This window comes from Hemitrygon akajei, chromosome 9 (assembly GCF_048418815.1).
Source record: "Hemitrygon akajei chromosome 9, sHemAka1.3, whole genome shotgun sequence".
Taxonomy (NCBI): domain Eukaryota; kingdom Metazoa; phylum Chordata; class Chondrichthyes; order Myliobatiformes; family Dasyatidae; genus Hemitrygon; species Hemitrygon akajei.
Window position 1 is genome coordinate 96,650,929 of NC_133132.1, and position 26,938 is coordinate 96,677,866.

General features: G+C 40.8%; 1 protein-coding gene across 1 annotated transcript in view; it reads left to right on the top strand.

The window, feature by feature from the left end:
* Positions 1-26,938, top strand: part of LOC140733770 (uncharacterized) — a 98,605-nt gene that overhangs the window by 4,029 nt on the left and 67,638 nt on the right. The window contains exons 2-9 of the mRNA XM_073057522.1: positions 4,499-4,551; positions 4,638-4,691; positions 7,136-7,189; positions 8,531-8,584; positions 8,668-8,721; positions 8,817-8,870; positions 15,574-15,627; positions 25,717-25,761. Coding sequence (XP_072913623.1) covers positions 4,499-4,551; positions 4,638-4,691; positions 7,136-7,189; positions 8,531-8,584; positions 8,668-8,721; positions 8,817-8,870; positions 15,574-15,627; positions 25,717-25,761 — 422 coding nt within the window. The remainder of the gene's footprint in view (positions 1-4,498; positions 4,552-4,637; positions 4,692-7,135; positions 7,190-8,530; positions 8,585-8,667; positions 8,722-8,816; positions 8,871-15,573; positions 15,628-25,716; positions 25,762-26,938) is intronic.

Here is a 26,938-nt window from a genome sequence, read left to right on the forward strand (position 1 = left end):
CTTTTGGATGCTCTAATTGAGGCACCTGATTCTCATTTCGGGCTGGCTACATAAATAGCTCCTGGGTTGAGCTTCAGTTGCTGGACTGTTCCCTTCCTGTTGGAAGCATTTGCCTGTATTGCTGTCAAGTTCTACTACCAGAGCAAGACTGGAGCCTTACTATGTCTAGATAAGGAACAGTCTATTGTTGTTTGGAACTGTCTCTGTGTCCATGCCTTTGCTAGGTAGGTCTAGCCATCTCCTGCTACCTTGTGTTGGGAACCATCTCTGTGTCTATGGCTTTGCTAGGTAGGTTTGGCTGTTTACTGCTACCTAGTGTTGGGAACTGTCTCTCTGTTCTGTGTATGAGTCCTGGCCCTATGTCCTGCTCCCTAGGAGGGATCCTGACTCTGTAGAGCCCCAGCCCTAAATCCTGTTCCTAAGGAGGGGTCCTGACTCTGTATTCCATGTCTCTGTGTTCCTGTCTCTCTCAAGACCAAGGCTCTGTGTTCAGGTGTCCCAAGATCAAGTCAAGGCTTCGGGTTCTTGTCCTGTCCATATGCTCATCCTGTGCAGGAGTTCCATGTCTAGTCCTGTAGCCAAGCCCTGAAGAACCCAAGCCATGTCATGTCCTCAGCTAGTTCTGGGGTCTGAGCCCAAGTCAAGACTTGGGTTTTGGGTCCTTGTCTGGTCTCTGGCTTGGAATCTAAGCCTAGGCTCCTAGTTCCCAGTTCCTTGTCCTGGTCCTGCATTCCTAGCCAAAGTCCTAGCCCAAGTCTGTGTTCCTGTCCCAGCTTCTAGACTGTGTCCAGTCCCATCCCTAACTCTAGTCCAGTCCAGTTCCCAGTACTTCAGTGTCTGTCTTGCATTTGATAGGGAAGTCTGTTCCCAACACCCTCCTTATGACAACATCTCATATTTCCCTTAAACATTTCACCTTTCACACTTAACCCATGACCTCTAGTTGTAGTCTCACTCAACCTCAGTGTTAAAAGCCTGCTTACATTTACCCTATCTATACCCCTCATAATTTTCTGTAACTCCATCAAATCTCCCCTTAATTTTCTATGTTTAAGGGAATAAAGTTCTAACTATTCAATCTTTCCTTATAACTCGGGTCCTCCAGTCCTGGCAACATACTTTTAAATTTTCTCTGTACTCTTTCAATCTTTACAGCTTTCCTGCAGGTAGGTGACCAAAACTATATAATACTCCAAATCAGGCCTGATCAATGTTATATACAACTTCAACAGAACTTCCCAACTCCCGTACTCAATACTTTGATCTATGGAGGCCAATGTGCCAAAAACTTTCTTAATGACCCTATCTACCTGTGACACTACTTTCATGGAATTATGGACCTGTATTCCCAGATCCCTTTGTTCTATCACACTCCTCAGTGCCCTACCACTCACTATGTAAGCAGCAAGCAACTACCTCATCTTGAATGCCAAGCAACTGAACCTACTTGACCATCCTCCCATGTGGGAACTTGTTAAATGTCTTGCTGAAGTTCATGTAGACAACAGCCACTGTCTTGCTTTTGTTAACTTTCCTAGTAACATCCTAAAAAAACTAAGATTGGTTAGACATGACCTACCACACACAAAGCCAATGTTGACTATCCCTAATCAATCCCTATCTATCCAAATGTTCATATATTTGTGCTCTTAGCATACCAACCAATAACTTTCCTCCTACTGATGTCAGGCTTAACAGCCTACGACTTTCTTACAACCTTTCTTAAACAACAGAACAATAATAGCTATCCTTCAATCTCCCAGTAGCTTGCCTGTCAGTAAGGATGATTTAAATATCTCTGCTACAGCCTCTGCAATTTCTGCACTTACAGGGTCCAAGGGAACACCTTGTCAGGTCCTGGGGATTTGTCCACCCTGATTTGTCTCAAGACAGCAAACACCTCCTCATGGACTGTATACAGATTACAATCTCACTGCTACTTTGCCTTACTTCTATAGAATCTGTGTCCATCTCCCGAGAAAATACAGATTCAAAAAATCCATTTAAGATCTCTCCCATTTTTTAATATGGCTCCACAGATTGATTAACTTTCTGATCTTCCAGAGGACCAATCATTTGTAATCCTTGCTCTTAACTTATCTGTGGGAGCCCTTAAGATTCTCCTTCACCTTGTCTGCTAGAGCAACCACTTGCCTTCTTTTAGCCCTCCTGATTTCTTTCTTAAGTGCTCTCTTGCATTTCTTGTACTCCTCAAGTACCTCGTATATTCCCACCTGCCTACACCTGCTATACGGCTCCTTTTTCTTAACCAGGGCCTCAATTTCTCTTGAAAACCAAAGTTCCCTAAACCTGTTATCCTTGCCTTTTATTTTGACAGGCAGATACAATCTTTGTACTTTCAAAGTTTCACTTTTGAAAGCATCCCACGTATCAACTGGGAGGCCTTTGCCAGAAAACAGCCTATCCCAACCAACACTTGTCAGATCCTTTCTGTTAACATCAACATTGGCCTTTGTCCAATTTAGAATCTCAACCCGAGGACCAGACCATTCCTTTTCCATAATTACCTTGCAACTAATGATCACTAAATGTAAAGTCTTTCCACACAAACTTTTATCACCTGCCCATAAAGTCTCACTAGATGAGTTCTCCAGTCTGTCCTGACTGAGCACTGGCCTAACTAGTAATGCTACCCCTCCCCCTTTAATCCCTCCTGCTCTGTCATGTTGAAAACAGCCCTACTCATGCATCCAAGTCCCACTAATGTCTATAATATCATATTGCCAAGTGTTGATCGATGCCCTGAATTCATCTGCCTTTCCTGCAATACTTACAATACTTGTTGCATTGAAATATACACAGCTTAAGGACATTAGTCTCACCATGCTCAACCTTTGTCTGAGGTCTTGAACATCTTGTCTCCTCAACCACTCTACTATTTGTTCTGGTACTCTGGTTCCCACTCCCCTGCAACTCTAGTTTAACCCCCCCAACACTGTCCCCCCACCCCACTGCCTGCAGTCCAAGAAAACCTTCCATCCAGGATATTAGTTTCCCCCCCCCCCCGCCTGTTTAGTTGGAAAATATCTCTTCTGCATAGGTCCCACCTACCCACCCACCATGAAAGAGAGCCCAATGATCCAAAAAATTTGAAGCCCTCCCTCCTAGACCAACTCCTTAGCCACCCATTAAGTCTGATGATTTCTGAACTCACTAGCATGTGCTACAGGCAGCAATCCTGAGATCACAACCCTGGAGGTTCAGTCCTTTAACTTAGCACCTATCTCCCTAAACTCACTTTGCAGAGTCTCATCTCTCTTCCTACCTATGTCATTGATACTGATGTGGACCACAACCTCCAGCAGTTCACCCTCCCACTTAAGAATACTGATGACTCGATCCAAAATGTTCCAGACCTGGCCCCCAGAGGCAACATAGCATGCAGGAATTTAGTTCTCATTCACATCTATTCCCCTAACTAATGAATCCCCTGTCACCACAGCTCACATCTTCTCTCCCTTTCTCCCCCAAGACTCAGTGCCAGAGACCTAACCATGGTGACTTTCCTCTGCTAGGTTATCCCCCTGACAGTACCCAAAGTGACATCCCTTTTGTTGAGGGGGCTGGCCACAGGGTTACTCTGCACTGGCTGTTTAACCTCTTTTACTCTCCTGAGTGTCACCTAGTTTTCTGTGTCCTGCACCTTATCCTGTTTATCAGCCCCCTCTGCCTCCTGAATGATCCAGAGTTCATCCAGTTCCAACTCCAGCTCCTTAACACTGAGTGTTAGAAGCTGCATCTGAATGCACCACTTGCAGGTGAAGTCGCCAGGGATATTGCCTTCCATCATCTCACAAGGGAGTATTCAGCTATCCTGCCTGGCATCCTTGCTGATCTAACTGTACAATTATAAAGAAGGAAGCAATAATTAAACTGAAAAAAATCTACCTACAATTTTTTGCCTTTTCTTACTGAAGCCTTAAGGAGCTAAAGCCTCAAAAACTCCACTCTAACACTGTCCACTCCAACAAAGGCTACTCTGCTTATCCCTGCCATTTTATTTTTTACTATCTAATGAATCCCAATCTCTGATTGGCTGCTGTTCAAATGCTGAAACTCTCATGTTAATGCTTATTCACTGACCTGAGTGAGTCACCTTTCTCTCACTCCCAATCGCTGATTCAATACTGTGATTATGTCCTGGTGTTGACCTTGAATATCACTTCCAAATTTTAAGAACGTGCATCTTATCTAATGTGCAGAAATAGAAATTCAAATGTGCTGCCCCAGATGCCTTGTCAATTGACTTTCCAAGCCTTCTAATCTTTGGCAACAGAAGTAGATAAAGAATTAAGATGAGGTTTATGATTTTTTTTGTATAGAGAATTGTGCTAAATTTCAATATATTCACCAAACTTCTGCTTTATTGCATTGTAATATGTTTAAGTTCCTATGTACTTGGGTCTATTTTTAATTTACTTGTATACAAATTCATAGATTTTGATTAAAGTTTAAAATGTTGATATTATTTAACAAGGAAATCCAGGATCACCTGGAAAACCAGGAGTACCAGGACGTCAGGGAATTCAGGTAAGAATGATCTTTTAGTAAAAGGTGTCATTTACCATTCATTTTGCAACTCAGCTTTTATTCATTTTCATGTATATCTTTTATAGGGATCACAAGGATTTCGTGGCTATAAGGGTGAGGAGGGAAGGCCTGGTGTTCCAGTAAGAATCAAGTTAATACAGTTACAAAATGATGTGACAACCTGATTTAAAAGAGAACTCTCCACGCTATAATTTTCATCTTTACACTGTTCCTCATCACTTTCTTCATACTAATAAATACTCTGGCTAATTAATTACCATGTGCTTGGCTCCTACAATTAGGCAAATTAACTCTGAAGTCCCACAATCCTCTCAGAAATATAAATCAGATTGTATTAGGTGCAGGCAACAAAGAAATAATCCTGAATCAATGCATTCTATCCTATTACGTCCTAGTAATTATGCATTTACTGTTTCCAATAATAGCATAATCTTTTCTGATTTAAGAAAAAGTATTTATAAGAACTTTGTAAAATCTAAGTTACATCTTTCAGCAAAATAGCAACTTGATGCTTTAAAAGAAGCATTAATTGAGTTTAAAGTTTCGTGATATTTCAGACATGCAATTTTCCACTTTTGCACCAGGTGTTTCCTGGCAACTGTTGAATTTCTCTATCTGAGTTACATAGTGGAAGCTATGGAAATTCCTGGACGCCATGAGGGCGATTCAAAAGCAGGCTCAGAAAGAATGAGGGAACTTAGTGCAAACAATACAATTTTTTCACCATTCTTTAGTAGACTAATAAATAGCCTAAACCTATGATAAAATTCACCTGCAGTATCTTAAGGAGTTTCCTATTCATTATGTTAATTGCTCTATTCACATTTGGAAAAAACTGTTGCTCTCATTCCATTTCAGCCTTTCACCTTTATGTTGATGTATCATCTAACTTTTTGACTCAGTGTTATCATATGCTTTTATTTTCTACACAAACTATAGATTTTAAGATTAATTTCATACAGGAATAAAGAGTGGTGAAATTTTAAACGAACAACTTTGGAGAATAAATGATACAGTTTACCTAGCATGTGCACATAGTTTAGCTTTGAGCAAGAAATGAGCAATCGAATTAGAATCAAGACGCGTAATACAGAAGTCATTTCACCTATTACAAGAATGTAAAAAAAGTGATAAAACTGGAAATACTTAGCATGTCAGGCAGCATTTGTGGAAAGAGGAACAGTTAACATTTTAGGTCCAGTACAGCACACTTTATCAGAACAGGAAAAGAGAGAAACAAGTTAGTATAGACAACAGAGATAGAGGAAATAATGGGAAATCTCTGGTATACTGAGGCAGAAGAAACAATGTAGCAATTAAGGGGCAGTTAAGATCAGATGAAACTTATTTCTTTGTGTGTGTGTGTGTGTGTGTATATATATATATAAGAGTTGCTTGTTCTCCATAATGCCTACCAGGCCAAACAACACAAACAAGAAAAAGGTGAAAAAAGAGGGGAAATGGTGGCAAGCAAAACAGGTCAGTTACCATACAAAGATTACTTTGTAAGAGTGTGTCAGAGGATCTGATATTGAATCTTGCAAGCTGCAACAAGCCCAGATGGAGGTTGAGGTATTACACCTCAAGCTGCAGTGAGCTTTGTAAAATACAGGAGACAGAGTTGGAGAGAGATGCTGAATTAAAATGACAGGTAAACAAAGCTCAGGGTCACTCCTGCAGACTAAGTACAGTTGCTCTGCAAAGCAATTACGCAATGTGTGCCTGGTTTCTCCGTCGGAAAGCTCATGCAGTATATTAGATTGGAAGAGGTGCAAGTGAATCAGTGCTTCACCTGAAAGGATTGTTTAGGTCTATGAATGATGGAAGGAAATAAGTATTGTATCTCATATGATTATATGGGGGAGAAAGCTTCTCTGCCACCTTTTCTCTTATTAAATTTTTGTATTGAGGTGTCTGCTGGTATGCCCCACAACTTTACCTCTGACTCCATATTTGACATACAAAAAAGATTAATATGATTTTAACTTCTTTGCTGCCACATTAGCTTATCCTGTCAAAAACTATCACAGAAATTCCCTTTATTCCACCTGTTCTCTCCCCCACATTCTCTGCTAACCTAACTAACTTGTTTGTCTTTCCCAGTCTGAAGAAGGATATCAGGCTTGAAACATTAACTGTTTCTATTTCCATAGATGCTACCTGGCCTACTAAACATTTCCAGTACTTTCCTTTTTATTTCAGATTTACAACATGTGCAGTTTTTCAAAGTTTTTCAGACATTTGTGCATGTCGCATTCTGAGAAACAATCTCAGGCCTTATGGATACATAATAATGCCTAAGAGTCAACTCATGATTAAATCAGATGAGTACGTAAGCTCAAAAGTGTAATATATATCTGATACTGAAAATTAATTGGTATTTCAAATATTTTATTCATGACATTAGTAAGGAATCTGTCACTAAAAAAAACCAGAGTGAGAAGTTTAAATATCCAATGTAATTATTCCTACAGTTGTTGATAGATTAGTATGGAAAGTAGATAAATTGTAATGAATTTAAAATGAGATATGTTAAAAAAAACAACTTTTCTTATTTTGCCAGGGCAAACAAGGTGATCCAGGTTTACAAGGATTATCAGGACAACAAGGCCCCATGGTAACCAAAGCAGAAGGTTCCTTTTTTTAATGTTGAAGTACACCACTTTAACTGTATATTTGAAAAACTTCTGAACAATAGAAGCAAAACGAATCACTAGAAAGTTCTCCTACCTTCTTTATTTGGTCAGATTTAATGACAGAATGCAAATACTACAAATGCGGGAAATCTGATAAATAGAAAATTATAGGAAGATTTGGCAGCTGCAAGAGTGAAAGAGATTAATTTTTCAGGTCGCTGACCTTTCATAAGTTCCTAAACATTAACACATTCTCGCACCACAAGTCATCCCTACTGGCTTCAAACTATGATTTTCCAGGTTAGGTTCTTACATAAGCCTGATCTTGCTTTTCTTAAGCCCTATTCTCCCTACTGTCCTAGGACAGTCTTTCACGTTGTCTTCAGGTGTAGCTCATCTTTTTGGTGTATGCTTCCTCTCTCAGGGATGAGAGCTTCTCAGAGCTTCTGCTGGCATTTTTTAATGGGATGGCGTTGCTAGCCCCGTGCCCAACTCTCCCCCTTTTTGCAGCCAGGCTTGGGACCGTATATGGCAGATTTACATGAGCCTGATACTGATATTTATTTTGTAGCATGGTTAGAGGAGGGATCATGGTAGTCATGTTTAGCATTAACACTGAAACATCAATGAAGCTTGAAAACAATATTAAGGAAATCTGCTGTTAACCATTTTCAATTATCCCTCCCCAACTATAAATCCTTAGTCCTTGAATCAGTGTAGACAGGATGGTAGTTATGACATTTGATATGTGGAAGTAAAGGGCATTTGATTACTAATTTTATAAGTTTAGCATATTTGGGGCTGAAGAGCCTGTTCTTGTAGGTCATGATTCTATGTTTTAACATCTCTTCCTCACTGATCATCAACACAAGTGCACCTCATGGCGCATTTAGATGTAGATTCTCAGCTAACTACCACCATCCTACCATAACTCTACGCATTGATACTTCTTCACCCTAGCCAAAAATACAAAAGTAGTTGTGTTTTTGTCCAAATGTATTTAGTTATTGTGGATATAATGTCTACTAGAGTTGACTACCAATAAATAATTACACAAGTCTTCTGTATATCAGTAAACATACTAGATTACTTACTAGCTATAAAGTGTTTATAATGAGGCTAATTGTTCTAGTTCTTTGAATTATACAAATGTTTGTGTACTTAATCTAAGTGGAACAGCAGTTGATGCCAGTAAAAATTAACACAGCTAATTTGGAATGCATAGATGGGATATGGGGAACAAATTCTTATAATTATCCTGTTGAGATCTCTTATGGCACACTTTTCTTGTTTGAATATTATGCGTTTTAATTGTATTTCAGGGTCCTCGGGGCTTGAAAGGAGAACCGGGCCGACACGGTTTTGATGGTAAAAAGGTATTTGGGAAGTTAGTTTAAAATAATTATTGTGTAAGTTATTGTTCCAAAAATACTGATCTTAGTATTATGTTTTGTTCAAGGGTACAAAAGGTGACAAAGGTTCTCAGGGCTATCCAGGATTAAATGGGCTTCCAGTAAGTTTAAATGATTAAAGGTTTGATACTAAACTATATCAGCATAAAGTCTACACATTAATGTAATAGCAAATGTGTGCATTTTTATTTGATAGGGACGACATGGTGAAAATGGAAAAAATGGCCTACCTGGGATTCCTGGCACAAAGGTTTGTTCATATATATGATTGATTTCAATCCCATTACCACATTTATTAATCACTGGAGACTTCTATTTTCTATGATATTTTGCATTTTCCTAAACATTTCATAACCATAAGACATAGGAACAGAATTAGGCCATTTGGCCCATCATCTGCTCTGCCATTCAATCATGGATGATCCTATTTTAACCTCCCCAACCCCGGCCTTCTCCCTGTAACCGTTGATGCTGTGGTCAATCAAGAACCTATCAATTTCCACCTTAAAGACACCCAAGGACCTGGCCTCTACAGCTGCCTGTGGTAACAAATTCCACAAGTTCACCACCTTCTGGCCAAAAAAAAAATTCTACACACCTCTGTTTTAAATGGAAGCTCCTCTATCCTGAGGCTGTGCCTTCTTGTCCTCGACTCTTCCACCACGGGAAACATTCTTTCTACATTGACTCTTTCTATGCTGTATATCAATAATACCACCCCCCCCCCCAAATCCTTCTAAATTCCAGCGAGTACAGGACCAGAGCCATCAAACGTTCTTTATATGATAACCCTTTCATTCCAGGAATCATCCTTGTGAACTTCCTCTGAACCATCCTCAATGCCAGTGCATTTTTTTGTAGATAAGGAGCCTAAAACTGTTCACAACGCTCAAGGTGATGCCTCACCAGCACCTTATAAAGCCTCAACATCGCACCCCTGCTCTTATATATTTGTGGTGAACTACATATACCTGTCTGGACTGCTCCTGTGGCTCCTCCCACAGACCCCTGTATAAAGGCGATTGAGGCCTGAGCCCGGCCTCATTCTCCAGGATGTAGTGTTGTTCATTCTTCCAGTCAATAAAAGCCGATATCTCGCTTCTTACGTCTCAGAGTGAGTTATTGATGGTGCATCAATATTAGACCTCTTGAAATGAATGGTAACTTTACATTTGCCTTCCTCACCACCAACTCAACCTGCAAGTTAACCATTGGAGTGTTCTGCACAAGAACTCCCAAGTCCCTTTGCATCTGATTTTTGGACTTTCTCCCTGCTTAGAAAATAGTCTGCACATTTATTTCTACTACAAAAATACATGGCCATGCATCTTCCAACATTGTATTTCATTTGCCACTTTCTTGCCCGTTCTCCTAATCTGTCTAAGTCCTTCTGCAGCCGCCTTGTATCCTCAGCACTATCTGCTCATCCTCAATCTTCATATCATCTGCAAACTTGGCAACAAAGCCATCTATTCCATCATCAATATTATTGATATACAGCATATATGTCAAACTCAAGGCCCGCAGGCCAAATCCGGCCCACGGTGGAATTATCTTTGGCCCGCGAGATAATATCTAATTACTATTAAAGCTGGCCCCAGTAATCAAAGCGCCTATGGCGTATGATATGGCTAATGCTGAGTTTATTCAGGTACCAGGTTTTCAGGGTTTTTAGTGTTTATTCGGCAGTCTTCTTCATAAGAAACGGAATTTGTAAAGTGAAACACTTTGTAGTTATAGCAGAGACTGAGACACATGAGAGCAGGCTGAAAAAATGGAGGCAACGAAAGCTGCGTTCGCACGCGTCCGACTGATCCGGCCCACATGAAGCTGCATTTTGCTCAATCCGGCCCGTGACCTAAAATGAGTTTAACACCCCTGATATACAGCATATAAATAAGCGGTCTCAACACCAACCCCTGCGGAATACCTGTAGTCATGGACACCCAACCAGAAAAAGATCCTTTTATTCCTACTCAGTGTCTCCTACCAATCAGCCAAAGCTCTAACCATGCTAGTAACCTTTCTGTAATACCATGGGCTCTTAACTTGGTAAGCAGCCTCACATGTGGGCACCTTGTAAAAGGCCTTCTGAAAAGCCGAATATACAGCACCCACTGCATCCCTTTTATCTATCCTACTTGTAATCTCCTCAAAGAATTCCAGCAGGTTCATCAGGCAAGCTTTTCCCTTAAGGAAACCATGCTGACCATCTCCTATCTTGTCCTGTATTACCTATTGCTCCAGAACCTCATCCTTAGCAATTGTCTCCAACATCTTCCCAACTACTGAGGTCACAATACTAACTGGTCTATAATTTCTTTTTTGCTACATCCCAAATGTGGAGTGACATTTGCAATTTTTCAGTCCTCCGGAACCATGCCAGAGTCCAATGGTTCTAGAAAGATCATTACTAATCCCTCCACAATCTCTACCACTGCCTCTTTCAGTACCCTAGGGTGCAGTTCATCTCATCTTTGTGACTTGTATACCTTTAGGTCTTCCAGCTTTTCGAGCACCTTCTCCCTTGTAATAGTAACTGCACTCACTCCTCTTCCCTCACACCTTTCAACACCTGGCACATTGTCAGTATCTTCATCAGTGAAGACTGGTGCAAAATAATCATTTAGTTGATCTGCCATCTCCTTGTCCCTCGTTATTGTTTCTTTAGCCTCATTTTCTAGCAGTCCATTCTCATCTCTATTTTATATACTTGAAAAGGCTTTTTCTATCCACTTTGATATAATTTGCTAGCTTGCTTTCATATTTCATCTTTTCCCTCCTAATGATTCTTGTAGTTGCTTTCTGTAGGTTTTTAAAAGCTTCCCGATCCTCTATCTTTCCACAAATGTTTGCTTTGTTGTATGCCTTTTCTTTTGCTTTTACATCAGCTTTAACTTCCCTTGTCAGCCATGGTTGTACTGTTTTACCATTTGAGTATTTCTTTGTTTTGGAATATATCTATCTGCACTTTCCTCATTTTTCCCAGAAACCCAAGTTATTGTTGCTTTGCTGTCATCCCTGCCAGCATCTCCTTCCAACTTACTTTAGCCAACTATTCTCTCATACCACTGTAATTTCCTTTACTCCACTGAAATACTGCTACATCAGACATTACTTTCTCCCTATCAAATTACAAGTTGAACTCAATCATACTGTATTGTGATCACAACCTCCTAAGGGTTCCTTTAACCTTAAGCTCCCTAATCGTCTCCAGTTCATTACATAACACACAGTAGGCTTAGTAAGCTCAAGCACAAGCTGCTCTAAAAAGCCATCTCATAGGCATTCAACAAATTCACTCTTTTTTTTCCCAATTTTCCCAATTTCCCAATTTACCTGCATGCTAAAATCTCCCATGACTATCATAATGTTGTCTTTTCTCTTTCCTGTTGTAATCTGTAGTCCACATCCCAGCTACTTTTTGAGGCCTGTATATAACTGCCATCAGGGTCCTTTTACCCTTGCAGTTTCTTTACTCAACCCACAAGGATTCAACATCTTCTGATCCTATGTCATATCTTTCTAATGATCTGATGCCATTCTTTACCGGCAGAGTCGTGCCACCCCCTCCGCCTACCTCGCTATCCCTCCATTACAATGTGTAACCTTGGGCATTCAACTATCAACTACAATTATCCTTTGGCTGCAATTCAGTGATAGCCACTAGATCATACCCGACTATCTGTTAAAGTGCAACAGATCATCCAACTTATTTCTTATACTCTGTGCATTGAAAAATAACACTTTGAGTGCTGTATTTGCTCCCCTTTTTGATTCTGCATCCCTAATGCACTGATACTCACCCTGTTGGCTGCAATTTTGTCCTATCTGCCTTCCCTTCCTGACAGATTGATTGCACACTACCTTTGTTTTTTCACCATCCATCCTATCCTGAGTCCCATCATGCCAGTTCCCATCCCCCTACCTAATTAGTTTAATCTCTCCCTGACAGCTCTAACAAACCTGCCTGCCGTGTATATTAGTCCCCCTCAGGTTCAGGTATAGTTCATCCCTTTTGTACAGCTCAGACCTCTCCCAGAAGAGATCCCAATGATCCAAAGAACCTGAAACCCTGTTCCCTGCACCAGCTTCTCAGCCATGCATCTATCTGCCAAGTCATCCTGTTTCTACCTTCACATAAACTATTCATACTTTTGATATACAAGGAAATATGATAGTTGTGTTACATGAAGAGAGAGAGTCATAAAGAGAATACTACAGTGCAGAAACAGGCTCTTTGGCCCATCTATGCCACACCAAAATATTAATCTGCCTAGTCCCATCCATCCCGACCATAGCCCTCCATACCCCTACCATCTATGTACCTGTTGAGATTTCTCTTAAACGTTGAAAGCAAACCAGCATCCATTACTTCCACTGCAGCTCAATCCATACTTCCACCATCCTCGAAGTGAAAAAGTTTGCCCTCATTTTCCCCTTAAACATTTCACCTTTCCCTTTTAACTCATGACCTCTAGTTTTAGTCTCACTCAAACTTGGTAGAAAAAGCCTGTTCACATTTACCTTTTGATATAAAAATAACATTGGAAGAGAATTTACAAGGATGTTGCAAGGACAGGAATACCTGAGTTATAGGGAAAGGTTGAATAGGCTAGGACTTTATTCCCTAGAGCGAAGGAGAATGAGGGGGAGATTTGATAAAAGTATGCAGAATGATGGGGGTCATGTACAGGCTTTTTCTGCATAGTGAAGTTCAAAAGAGAAGTGAAGAAATGGTTTATAATCAATTACTAATCTAAGAGTTTTTTCCATCCAAAGGTAGGATTCAGATGTTGTTCATTTTGGTACTTCATGCTACATAGACTAACTAAAGTGTACACAGTAAATTAATGAGAATCAAGAGAATCATAACATGATAATCAAAAGAAGACTTATTTGCCTGTATTAGACATGTTGCCTTGAGATTTCATGGAATTCGGGCTTAATGTCAAAGCCTCTTCCTCCCCATTGTATATCTTTGTGTTTCCACATCTGACAGGTTTGTCTAATTGGGGTGATTACATGAATCACCATGGAAGATTGTACGATATTTAGTAAGAGGTGAAACTCAAAGATGATTATAATATAGTAGTCTTTCGCTTTGCTTGTCTCACAAATAAGATTAATATTCTCATAGCCACATATTTTGGAAAAAATCCCAAGGTTAGAATGAGAACTCTGTGAGTGCCATTGGGTCTAATTCTGCCTTCACCATGTCTAAATCTTATGCCAAGGGCAATACTGATCATTGAACTGTTTTGTTTTCATTGTACATTTTTGAAATGGATCACAGGACATTTCAGATGGCATTTAAGAGGCAATTAGTTCTCTATTAAAGTAGTGGATCTGAGTTGTATACAGCAAATAATAAGGATTTTCTTCCCTAATAACCATGTTAATTAGAAACAAAAGAAAATCTACAGATGCTGGAAATCCAAGCATCACACACAAAATGCTGGAGGAACGCAGCAGGCCAGGCAACACATATGGAAAAGAGTACATCAATGTTGCGGGCTGAGACCTCTCAGCAGGACTGGAGAAAAGTCTTGTCTGGCCTGCTGAGTTCCTCCAGCATTTTGTGTGTGTTGCTTGGATTTCCAGCATCTGCAGATTTTCTCAGTGTAGTGGATTACTACACTGCAAAGTCTCTTCAAGGGGTGCATACCCTGGAAAAAGGTTAAATCTTCCCTTCAACAATGGGTTCACTGCTCCCCTCTGTGATCTCTGCGGCCCTCTTTTTTTTTCCCTCCAGTCCTACTAAAGGGTCTCAGCCCAAAACGTCGACTGTACTCTTCAATAGATGCTGCCTGGGCTGCTGAGTTCCTCCAGCATTGTGTGTGTATTGCATAAGTTAGTTAGATCAGTTTTTAATAGCTAAAATACTAATTAGACTTTATTTAGATTATTATGCCTAAACCTGGTCATCGTGCTGTAAGAAGGATGTCAAAGCCAGAGAGAAGGTATAGTGTAGAGTTACTAAATTGCCACCACAAATGTATCTTTCTTCTTCCTCTCCTTTCAGCATCTTAAAAGGATTATTCCTTTTTATAATGGTCTGGACTACTCCAAACTCATGTCTATTTGCCCCCTTCTTTCCACTTCAATTTAGCTTGCAAGGATGGTGAATGCAACTTCTTTTTTTTTTTTGTCCCACTGTTAAGCTCCCTAACACTTCATCCAAGTAAAATAGTGACTTACATTTACATCAAAGAATTGCAGATGCTGGAAATCTGAAATGAAGACAAAATGCTGGAAGCAGAAGAAACAAATAAGAGTTGTAATGGGCATGTAGGAACAGTGGGGAAAGGGGACTCAGTGGAAGGAGTGTATGGACAATCGGCTGATGGAGTTGGTAAAGGGAAAAGGAAACTGGAAGATGCCCTGGGGGTTGGGTTATGGCTTTGGAAGATGTATATGTGTGAGAGGACCTGGGTAGATTAGAAGAAGAGAGAACAGGAGGAGGAGCGGATTATCAGTCATCGAAGAATTCAGTGTTCATGCCATTGGGTTGTAGAATACACAGGCAGAATATGAGCTGCTATTCTTCCAATTTACAATTAGCCTTACCCGACAGTGGAGGAATGTGGGAACAGACAGATTAGTGTTAGAATGGAGAGTAGAATTAAAATGTTTTGCAACTAGTCTTGCAGATGGCTGTGGCAGACAGAGTGCAAAGCAGTCTCCTAATTTGTGCTTTGTCTCACTTCTGTAAGAAAACATAGCATATTGCTGTGATGCTGATATAACACAACTTCCCCAAATCAGGAAACAATTACATCAGAAAGTGAATGTGGAATAAAGAATTTCAAGGGGTATGGTTTGGCATTGATACATCTTATTTAATATTAATATTTCATTAAGATATTGTTGGGAGTGGGTGGAGAGTGACCAATTATTTGCATTATATTTTTAAAGTGCTGTTCTTTAATTATATGTTTCATTTTATTGAGGGTGAACATGGAGAAGTTGGTTTACCAGGACTGGTTGGATCAACAGGACAGCCTGTAAGTAGACTTATGACATAATAATTAGAAATTCATGTTTTCCGTGTTCAGCATTTTTTCTTTATTTAAAGTAAGTATTGGTGTAATTAATCTTTTGTTGTAGAGTAGTTATGACAGTCATGAACCATCAGCTTATTTTACACTCTATCAAATTTTCAAGTTGGTGTAAAGTGAGCTGCCAGTATCATTGCACATCTTAACACGATCGCAAAATACCGATTTCAATCACAAGGAGTCTTAAATATAATTTATATAAGCAACCATTGAATACATAAAGAAGTTTTTTTTAATTTTGTATTTTAATTTTTTATACTTGAAATTTCATTGTAAGAAATTTCTCGAGAGGGAGGGCAAGAATCCAGATGTTGTGGTCCATGTAGGGACCAATGACGTGGGTAGGATGAGTGAGGGGGTCCTGTGTAGGGAGTTCAGGGAGGTGGGTGCGAAGCTGAAGAGCAGGACCTCCAGGGTAACAATCTCAGGATTGCTACCTGTGCCACGTGCGAGTGAGGCAAGGAACAGGAGGATTATAAAGATTAATACGTGGCTGAGAGGATGGTGCAGGAAGGAGGGCTTCAGGCTTGTAGATAATTGGGCTTTGTTCCAGGGAAGGTGGGATCTGTTCCGAAGGGACGGTTTACACCTGAACTGGAGCGGTACTAACATTCTTGCAGGGAAGTTTGCTAGAGCTTCTTGGGGGGTTTTAACTAAATTTGCAGGGGGCGGGGATCCAGAATGTGAGAGAGGATAGCGAGAGGAAGAATAAAGGACAGGTGGGGACTAAAAGGTTCTGGAATATTAAGTGTGTAGTAGAGAAAGGTGAGGCGGAACAAGTGATAAGGAGGACACATGTACAGAGGGATGGTCTGACGGAACATGGAGTTAAATGTGTTGAAAGAATAAGTAAATTTAGGAAGGACAACAAAATTCTAGGGGCGTATAGCCCGATGGGAGTTCGGGGAGCTGGGTTAAGCACAATAGGCAGCAATTCAAACAGAGAGAGGGGAAATGGGCTAAAAATTCTATATCTGAATGCACCAAGTGTCAGAAATAAGGCGGATGAGCTTGAAGCCCAGGTGCAAATGGGTAACTATAATGTTGTTGGGATAACGGAGACATGGCTGCAGGGAGATCAGACCTGGGAAATGAATGTACAAGGGTATACGTGCTATCGTAGGGACAGAAATGTGGGCAGAGGGGGTGGGGTGGCCCTGTTGGTGAGGAATGAGATTCAGTCCTTTGCAAGGGGGGACATAGGGTCAGGAGAAGTAGAGTCTGTGTGGATAGAACTGAGGAACAGTAAGGGCAAAAGGACCCAAATGGGTGTTGTCTACAGGCCACCAAACAGTAGCATGGATATTGGGTGCAAGTTGAATAGGAAGTTAACATTGGCATGTGGCAAAGGTAATGTCGCAGTAGTTATGGGGGATTTCAACATGCAGGTGAACTGGGAGAATCAGGTTGGTGCTGGACCACAGGATAGGGAGTTTGTAGAGTGCCTACGGGATGCATTCTTGGAACAACTTGTACGAGAGCCGACCAGGGACAAGACTATTCTGGATTTAGTGTTATGTAATGAACAGGATTTGATAAGTGATCTCGCAGTAAAGGAGCCATTAGGAGGTAGTGATCACAATATGATAAGCTTTTATCTGCAATTTGAGAAGGATAAGGGCAGCTCGGAGGTGTCAGTGTTGCAGATGAACAGGGGAAACTATGGAGCCATGAGGGAGGAGCTGGCCAAAGTTGACTGGACGGATAGCCTAGCAGAAAAGACAGTGGAACAGCAATGGCAGGTATTCTTGGGAATAATGCACAAGGTGCAAAATCAGTTCATCCCCCAGAGAAGGAAGGATTCAAAGGGGGGAAGGGGCCTCAGTGGTTGACAAAGGAAGACAGAGACTGCATAGCATTAAAAAAAAAAGGAAATATGACAGAGCTCAGGTGAGTGGGAGGACAGATGATTGGGAAGTTTTTAAGGAACAACAGAACTTAACTAAAAAGACAATACGGGGAGAAAAAATGAGGTACGAACGCAAGCTAGCCAGGAATATAAAGGAAGACAGCAAAAGTTTTTTTGGGTATGTGAAGAGAAAGAAGATAGTTAAGAACAATGTTGGGCCCTTGAAGAATGAATTGGGTGAAATTGTTATGGGAAACAGAGAAATGGCAGAAGAATTTAATGAGTACTTTAGATCTGTTTTCACTAAGGAAGACACAAGCAATCTCCCAGATGTATGGATGGGCCAAGGACATAGGGTTACAGAGGAAGTGAAACAGATTGACATTCGGAAGGAAACAGTGATGAGAAGACTGATGGGACTGAAGGCTGACAAATCCGCAGGTCCAGATGGTCTGCACCCTAGGGTACTAAAGGAGGTGGCCCTGGAAATTGCGGATGCATTGGTAATCATTTTCCAATGTTCCTTAGATTCAGGATCAGTTCCTGAGGATTGGAGAATGGCTAATGTTATCCCACTTTTTAAGAAAGGAGGGAGGGAGAAAACAGAGAACTATCTACCTGTCAGCCTGACATCGGTGGTGGGAAAGATGCTAGAGTCCATTATTAAGGATGAAATAGTGGCATATCTAGATAGCAGTGATAGGATTGGGCCGAGCCAGCATGGATTTACCAAGGGTAAATCATGCTTGACTAATCTGTTGGAGTTTTTCGAGGATGTAACCAGGAAGTTAGACAAGGGAGATCCAGTGGATGTAGTGTACCTCGATTTTCAGAAGGCATTTGATAAAGTCCCACATAGAAGATTGGTGGGTAAAATCAAAGCTCAGGGCATCAGGGGGAAGGCATTGACATGGATAGAAAACTGGTTGGCAGATAGAAAGCAAAGGGTAGCGGTGAATGGGTGTTTCTCGGAATGGCAGGTGGTGACTAGTGGGGTGCCACAGGGCTCGGTATTGGGACCACAGCTGTTTACCATTTACGTTAACGATTTGGATGAAGGCATAGAAAATAACATCAGCAAATTTGCTGATGATACTAAGCTGGGTGGCAGTGTGACATGTGATGAGGATGTTAGGAGACTTCAGGGTGACTTGGATAGGCTGGGTGAGTGGGCAGATACTTGGCAGATGGCGTTTAATGTGAATAAGTGTGAGGTTATCCACTTTGGGAGTAAGAACTGGAAGGCAGATTATTATCTGAACGGTATAGAGTTGGGTAAGAGATCTTGGAGTCCTTGTTCATCAGTCACTGAAGGTGAATGAGCAAGTGCAGCAGGCAGTGAAGAAGGCTAATGGAATGTTGGCCTTTATTACAAAGGGAATTGAGTACAAGAGCAAGGAAATCCTCTTGCATTTGTACAGAGCCCTGGTGAGACCACACCTGGAGTATTGTGTACAGTTTTGGTCTCCAGGGTTAAGGAAGGACATCTTGGCTGTAGAGGAAGTGCAGCGTAGATTCACAAGGTTAATTCCTGGGAGGTCTGGACTGTCTTACGCAGAGAGGTTAGAGAGACTGGGCTTGTACACACTGGAATTAAGGAGATTGAGAGGGGATCTGATTGCAACATATAAGATTATTAAGGGATTGGACAAGATAGAGGCAGGAAATATGTTCCAGATGCTGGGAGAGTCCAGTACCAGAGGGCATGGTTTGAGAATAAGGGGTAGGTCACTTAGGACAGAGTTAAGGAAAAACTTCTTCTCCCACAGAGTTGTGGGCGTCTAGAATGCACTGCCTCGGAAGGTAGTGGAGGCCAATTCTCTGGATGCTTTCAAGAAGGAGCTAGATAGGTATCTTATGGATAGGGGAATCAAGGGATATGGGGACAAGGCAGGAACCGGATATTGATAGGAATTGATCAGCCATGATCTCAAAATGGCGGTGCAGGCTCGAAGGGCCGAATGGTCTACTTCTGCACCTATTGTCTATTGTCTATTGAAATATGAGAACACTATTACTTCCTTCCAATCATTGTCAATAGCCTGGATTTCTAGAAACATAGAAAATCTACAGCACATTACAGACCCTTAGGCCCACAAAGTTATGCCAAACATGTCCCTACCTTAGAAATTACTAGGCTTACCTATAGCCCTCTATTTTACTAAGCTCCATGTACCTATCTAAAAGTGTCTTAAAAGAACCTGTCTTATCCGCCTCTACCACCATTACCGGCAGCCCATTCCACGCATTCACCACTCTCTGAATGAAAAAACTTACCACTGACATCTCCTCTCTACCTACTCCCCAGCACCTTAAACCTGTGTCCTCTTGTGGCAACCATTTCAGCCCTGGGGAAAAACCTCTGACTATCCACACATTCAATGCCTCTCATCATCTTATACACTTCTATCATTTCTGATGCAGTATGTGCAGTAACTAATTGGTAATACAGTATATTTCTTTTATCAAACTTATGATGTGATGATTTAAAATAGTATTATGGTGATTTCAATTTCCACCCCTACCCCCACCACCACCCCAGACTGTTTTTTCTCTCAGTTAATTAAGTACAATACTGCAAATTAATTCAGTTGAGGAGTGGGAGGTTGGAGATAAGGACAGCCATTTTCAACAACAAATTTCAACGGATTTATTAGAAGTGAGGATAATGGCTTTTGTGAAGGAAATGGGAGGCAGTCTTTGAGAGCAAGAATTGATTATTAACTTGCTACCACAGAAGCAAAACAGGAAAGTTAGATGATTTAGTGAGAATAGTGTTCAAGGCAAAGGAAGAGGATAAAAATGTCAAAATGAGCTCAAAAATGCATATAAAGGGAAATGGGACAGATAATATAAAAAGATGAGAGTTTAGTACTACGGTAGGAAGGAACTGCATCGCAAAATAATTGTTTTCGATAAATAACCCATTGTATTTAGGGTAATCCTGAAATTATGAGCAGCTTGGATAGATGAGAGTAGGACCCAACATGGTTTCATGTAATTCAACCAGATTTCAGAGTGAATTGCTGAACTGGAATGGTGTGAAAAACCAAAAAAAAGTGAGTGGCAGTTCTATGAGTGAAAACACCTCATTAGTGAGAGAGGTCAGAGGAGAATGGCCTGACTGATCCAAGCTGACAGGAGGGTGACAGTAACTCAATGCACTATAATGGTGGTGTGCAGAAGAGCATCTCTGAATGCTTTTTCTTTTCATGAGTATATTGCCATCACTGAGTCTTTCACAATACTGGGTATCAACATTGACCAGAAAGTTAAAAGGACCAGCTACATGTACAGAGTAGATCAGAGCCTGAATATACTGCAACAACTGACATACCTCCTGAAACTCCTAGCTTTTATACAATGTATAAAGCACAAGTCAGGAGTGTGTTGGAAAATGCTCCATCGGTAGGGATAGGTGCAACTCCAATAGCTGTCATGAAGCTAAACACATCCTAGCACTCAGTTGATTTGTACTCCATTCAAATCCATAAACACTTATTCCCTTCACTACTGGGCAGCGGCTGGAGTGCCCAGCATCAATGCAATGCTCTGGCCACTTCCCACAACTATACCCTCAATCTCTAGTCACTTTAAGCACATGTGACAACCTGCCCATGCATGTTCCCATTCAAGTCATACACTACCCTGACTTATCCCACCATTCTATTACTGTTTGGATCTAATTCCTGGAACACCCTCTCCTATAGCCTCTCTAAAATGATTGCAGGTTGCTCACCACCACTTTCCCAAGGGCAGTTATAGATGGCCAATCCCAGTAACCTGTAGATCCCAAAAATGGAATAAAAAATACTATATTTTGTTTAAAAATACTTAAAATAGCAAAACCAAAAAGTGAACAGCAGTATTCATTGCAAAATGATATTTAACAGTTGAGAGTATATTGTTTAGAATGAAAACATGCTATACTTTTACAGTACTAAAGTTCATGGTGAGTGAGATTTCTGAATTTTGGGCTCTTGAGAAGCATTTCACTATTAAGGTTTTGTAATTTTGCCTTCACTGTCACATCTGACTTTACTTTAGCACAGTCAAAATCTGCTCCTGCTAATCTCAACATTATTTTTCCAAAATTTTAGGGAATATTCTTTCATGCTTTGTGCCAGTGTTTTTGTATTCTGTAAACTAAATGGGTATCTCCATGGCTTGTTCAATATCTTGCTAACATTTTCCTTATTTAAGTCAATTTCCTTCACTATTTCCATCTTAGAATTGTATATTTTAGTATTTTTAATAATTTCAACATTTTAACTGTTTAATACTTGCACTGGTGCAATGAAATCTAAAAAAGGTATTTGAAGAAAAATTAAAACCATGCAGTAAAAATAAAAAGGCTAAACAAATCAGGCAAGAACCATGTAGAAAGAAACAGTTACCTTGATTGCTTTCAGTTATAACATTTTTAACCAGCTGAACCCGCTAAATACTTACAGCAATGTTTTTGCCACCTCTTCAGATTTCAAACATAAGCAATATTCTGCTTATGGATGATAATGGGAAGGTTATTGAGGACAAGAAGTTATGATGCATCTGAAGTATTACATTCAATCTGGTTGCTCCATTTTAGGAAGGATATGGAGGCTTTGGAAAGTGCAGAAATTTAGTAGGATGCTGCCTAGATTATAGGGCATGTGCTATTAGGAGAGTTTGGACAAACCTGAGTTGTTTTCTTTGGAGTGGAATATGCTGAAGGGGAGATTTGAGAGAGGCCTATAAGTTTCTGAGGCATAACTAGACAGCTAGTATCTTTTTCCCAAGGTTGAAATGTCTTTTACCAGAGTCAGGTACAGTATTTAAGATGTAAGGGGACAAATTCAAATGAGATGTACAGGGACATGCATTTTTTTTATACAGAGTGGTGTGTGTATGGAATGCCCTGCCTGGGGTGGTAGTGGAGGCGTATACAATAGAGCTGTTCAAAAGACCCTTAGATGAGCACATGAATTTGCAGGAAATGGAAGGATATGGGCATTGTGTAGACAGAAGGATTAGCTTATTTAGTCATTTGATTACTAATTTAGTTAGTTTGGTGCAATACTGTCAGCCAAAGGCCCTGTTCCAGTCTTGTACTTTTCTATATTCTATATTATGTGAAGTGAAGTCAGGGCTATGTGGCTATCCTATCATTTTTGATAAGTTTCTTTTTCTGTTTGTTTCAGAACTAGTCAGTTCTGCTTTAAGGCTACATCAGTTGACTTCAATAACCTTTACACAATTATACAAAATTAGAATACTGCTATCTTAAAGCTTAAAGATTTGTGATCACTGTGCCCAAAATGTTTTCCCACTGAAAGGTCAGTCACCTGGTTAGGCTCATTACTGAATTCCAGATCCAGTTTGACCCCCTTCTACTCTTGGACTATCTACATATTGATTTAAGAACTCCCCACCTGCAGGTGCAATTAACAAATTCTTAAAACTCTAAGGAGGTCACAGTCTATATTAGGTCTAATACAAATTTCACAACACATGCCAGTAATATGAAACCTGATTCTGAAAAAAATTGAAGTCACCCACTACAACGCTCCTGTTGTTAGATAGATAGATAGATACTTTATTCATCCCCATGGGGAGATTCAACCTTTTTTCCAATGTCCCATACACTTGTAGTAGCAAAACTAATTACATACAATACTTAACTCAGTAAAAAATATGATATGCATCTAAATCACTATCTCAAAAAGCATTAATAATAGCTTTAAAAAAAGTTCTTAAGTCCTGGCGGTTGAATTGTAAAGCCTAATGGCATTGGGGAGTATTGACCTCTTCATCCTGTCTGAGGAGCATTGCATCGATAGTAACCTGTCGCTGAAACTGCTTCTCTGTCTCTGGATGGTGCTATGTAGAGGATGTTCAGGGTTTTCCATAATTGACCGTAGCCTACTCAGCGCCCTTCGCTCAGCTACCGATGTTAAACTCTCCATTCCTTTGCCCACGACAGAGCCCGCCTTCCTTACCAGCTTATTAAGACGTGAGGCGTCCCTCTTCTTAATGCTTCCTCCCCAACACGCCACCACAAAGAAGAGGGCGCTCCCACAACTGACCTATAGAACATCTTCAGCATCTCACTACAGACATTGAATGACGCCAACCTTCTAAGGAAGTACAGTCGACTCTGTGCCTTCCTTCACAAGGCATCTGTGTTGGCAGTCCAGTCTATCTTCTCGTCTAACTGTACTCCCAGATACTTGTAGGTCTTAACCTGCTCCACACATTCTCCATTAATGATCACTGGCTCCATATGAGGCCTAGATCTCCTAAAGTCCACCACCATCTCCTTGGTCTTGGTGATATTGAGACGCAGGTAGTTTGAGTTGCACCATATCACAAAGTCCTGTATCAGTTTCCTATACTACTCCTCCTGTCCATTCCTGACGCACCCCACTATGGCCGTGTCATCAGCGAACTTCTGCACATGGCAGGACTCCGAGTTATATTGGAAGTCTGACCGGAGAGAGTACGGTTCCCTGCGGCGCTCCTGTGCTGCTGACCACCGTGTCAGACCTACAGTCTCCCAACCGCACATACTGAGGTCTATCTGTCAAGTAGTCCACTATCCAATCCACCATGTGAGAGTCTACTCCCATCTCCGTTAGTTTGTGCCTTAAGATCTTGGGCTGGATGGTGTTAAAGGCACTAGAGAAGTCAAGGAATGTAATCCTCACAGCACAACTGACCCCATCTAGGTGAGAGAGTGATTTGTGCAGCAAATACGTGATAGCATCCTCCACTCCCACCTTCTCCTTATACGCAAACTGAAGAGGATCCCGGGCGTGCCTGGTTTGTGGCCTCAGATTCTGTATTATCAGCCGCTCCATGGTCTTCATCACGTGCGACGTCAAGGCAACAGGTCTGAAGTCATTCAACTCCTTTGGTTGTGGTTTCTTCGGTACCGGGACAATACAGGATGTTTTCCACTGTCTGGGTACTCTTCTCTGCTCCAGGCTCATGTTGAAGATGCGCTGTAGTGGTTCTCCCAGCTCAGTCGCACAGGCCCTCAGTAATCGTGGGGAAACTCCATCCGGTCCAGCCGCCTTGCTGGTACAGATCTTCCTCAGTTGACCTTCCACCTGTGCAGCCGTAATCCTGGGCGTGGGCAAGGTCTCCTGTGAGTGGTTATCTTCCTGTGAGGGAAGTAAGCCTGGTGTGGAGTTCTGCGGTGAGGATGAGATTGTGCTGTCGAACCTATTGAAGAAGTTGTTCAGCTGGTTCGCTTTCTCCACATCTCCACTTATGTTTGCCCCCCGCTTTTTTACACCATTCCCTAATTTATCTGCCAATCTGACCTCACAGTTCACGAGGAACTGAGTTCAAGGGTCAAGAAGTTATTGAACGTGAGTTAGGCTGCATCTGAAGGATTACATTCAGTTCCGGTTATCTCATTACAGGAAAGATGTGGAGGCTTTGGATAGGGTGCAGACAAGATTTACCAGGATGCTGCTTGAATTAGAGGGCATATACTATAAGAGAGACCTGATTGAAGTTTAGAAGATTGAGAGACCTAAATAGAGACATTTCTGACTTTGAAATGACTAATTCTCAATAACATGCATTTAATATGAGAGGGGATAAGTTTAAAGAAGATGTGCAGGGCAACAAAATTTTGCAGTGCAAAGAATATTGGATTTGCATTCAGTGCACCAGATGGAAATCCCCAGAGGAACAGCTTTTTACCAATTAAATGTTTCCCTCAAGGGAATCTAGCAAAACAATTAATCTTTCCATTGAAAGTTAACTTTTAGATATTCATTGCCTCTTAATGAATAAATGGAGATATAAATCTGTGTATTTCCTATCCCCCAAAGCAATCCCATTTTAACTGACAACAACACACACAAAATGCTGGTAGAACACAGCAGGCTAGGCAGCATCTATAGAGACCCTAGGGTCTCGGTCTGAAACGTCGACATCGCTTCTCCCTATAGATGCTGCCTAGCCTGCTGTGTTCCACCAGCATTTTGTGTGTGTTGTTTGAATTTCCAGCATCTGCAGATTTCCTCGTGTTTGCCCATTTTAACTGTTTTTGTTCAAGTACAGTATTAAACATTTTCCTTCACTGCTAATGTATTATTGTTTTTGACATCAAAATAGCTGTGTCTTTTGAATTAAATTTAAATTCAATGATATTGTCAAAATTAATAATTTTGTTATATATTTAACTATAGGGTATTCCAGGAATACCAGGACAAATGGGTCCAATGGGTCACAAGGTTTGTATGTAACTTAAAACATATTCTCTTGGCTTTTGATTACTTTAAACTAATTTTATAACAAGTAACAATGGTATATTTATAATCACCTCAATAATTCATTGCACTCAATATTTTAGAATGGTACTGTCAGGCCTGCACAGGCAAGCACCTTCCAGTCTCCACCCAGCTAACAGGAGTCACCTGCCACTCATTTCCAAATCATCACCTTCAGCCCATTTAAACTCAGCCCAAATCAGTGCTGAGGTTATTGGAGTATAAAAGTTGCATTGTTTGCTGTGTAACCAAAATTATGTAGTCAGAGTTTGCTATCTGCTATGCATGTATCCAATTTAGTAGGAGAATGAAATCTTAAGAATGTAGAAGACAATGGTGTGTTAATGAGAGGTAGCTAAGAGATGTAGATTATGTAGTCTGACTTTGCTATTTGCTATGCATGTATCCAATTTAGTAGGAGAATGAAATCTTAAGAATGTAGAAGACAATGGTGTGTTAATGAGAGGTAGCTAAGAGATGTAGATTAGAACACGATTAAGTCAATAGGTAGAAACAATAGTGCTGGATGTACTTGTGATACGTAACTGTAGACCAATTGGATATGCTAATACAACTAAACCAGGAGATTGCTATAAAAAATGCTATGTACAAGGATCGGTGGGCAATCGGTGACTAGCTCAATGACTGTCTCAGCTTTGATTTGCAAATTAAAGTTTAATACTTCTTGAAGAATCTTCTGCACCTCCTGGTCGTTTGTGGGGCACGAAAAACCACAACAAAATTGGCGACCGTGACAGGACCGGAAAGGGACCCGCGGAAAGGAAATGGCAGATTGGGGATGCTTCCCGGTCCTCTAGGGACCCCCACAAAGCTAACAGAATTAAGGGTGCACCCAAACAAAAGGTAAGCACTTTTTGTGACAATTTGGACTAAGAATTCTGTTGGTTTTGGGGAGGTCTTGGAGTCTCAGAAGTGTGGAACCACTGCTGAAGGGTCTCTCTGGTCCAAAGAATCTGGCAGAATTGGGGGTTAACAGGAGGCTCAGAGGATTGATCAAGAACACTGCAGTGAGGGTAAGTACAAATAAGTTAATAAGAAGTTAAGAAAAATTCCACGTGGAGTTGGTAAGTCCCTGCAGATACCGCTTGTATAAAACGAAGGTCTGAACGGGCAGGGAAAG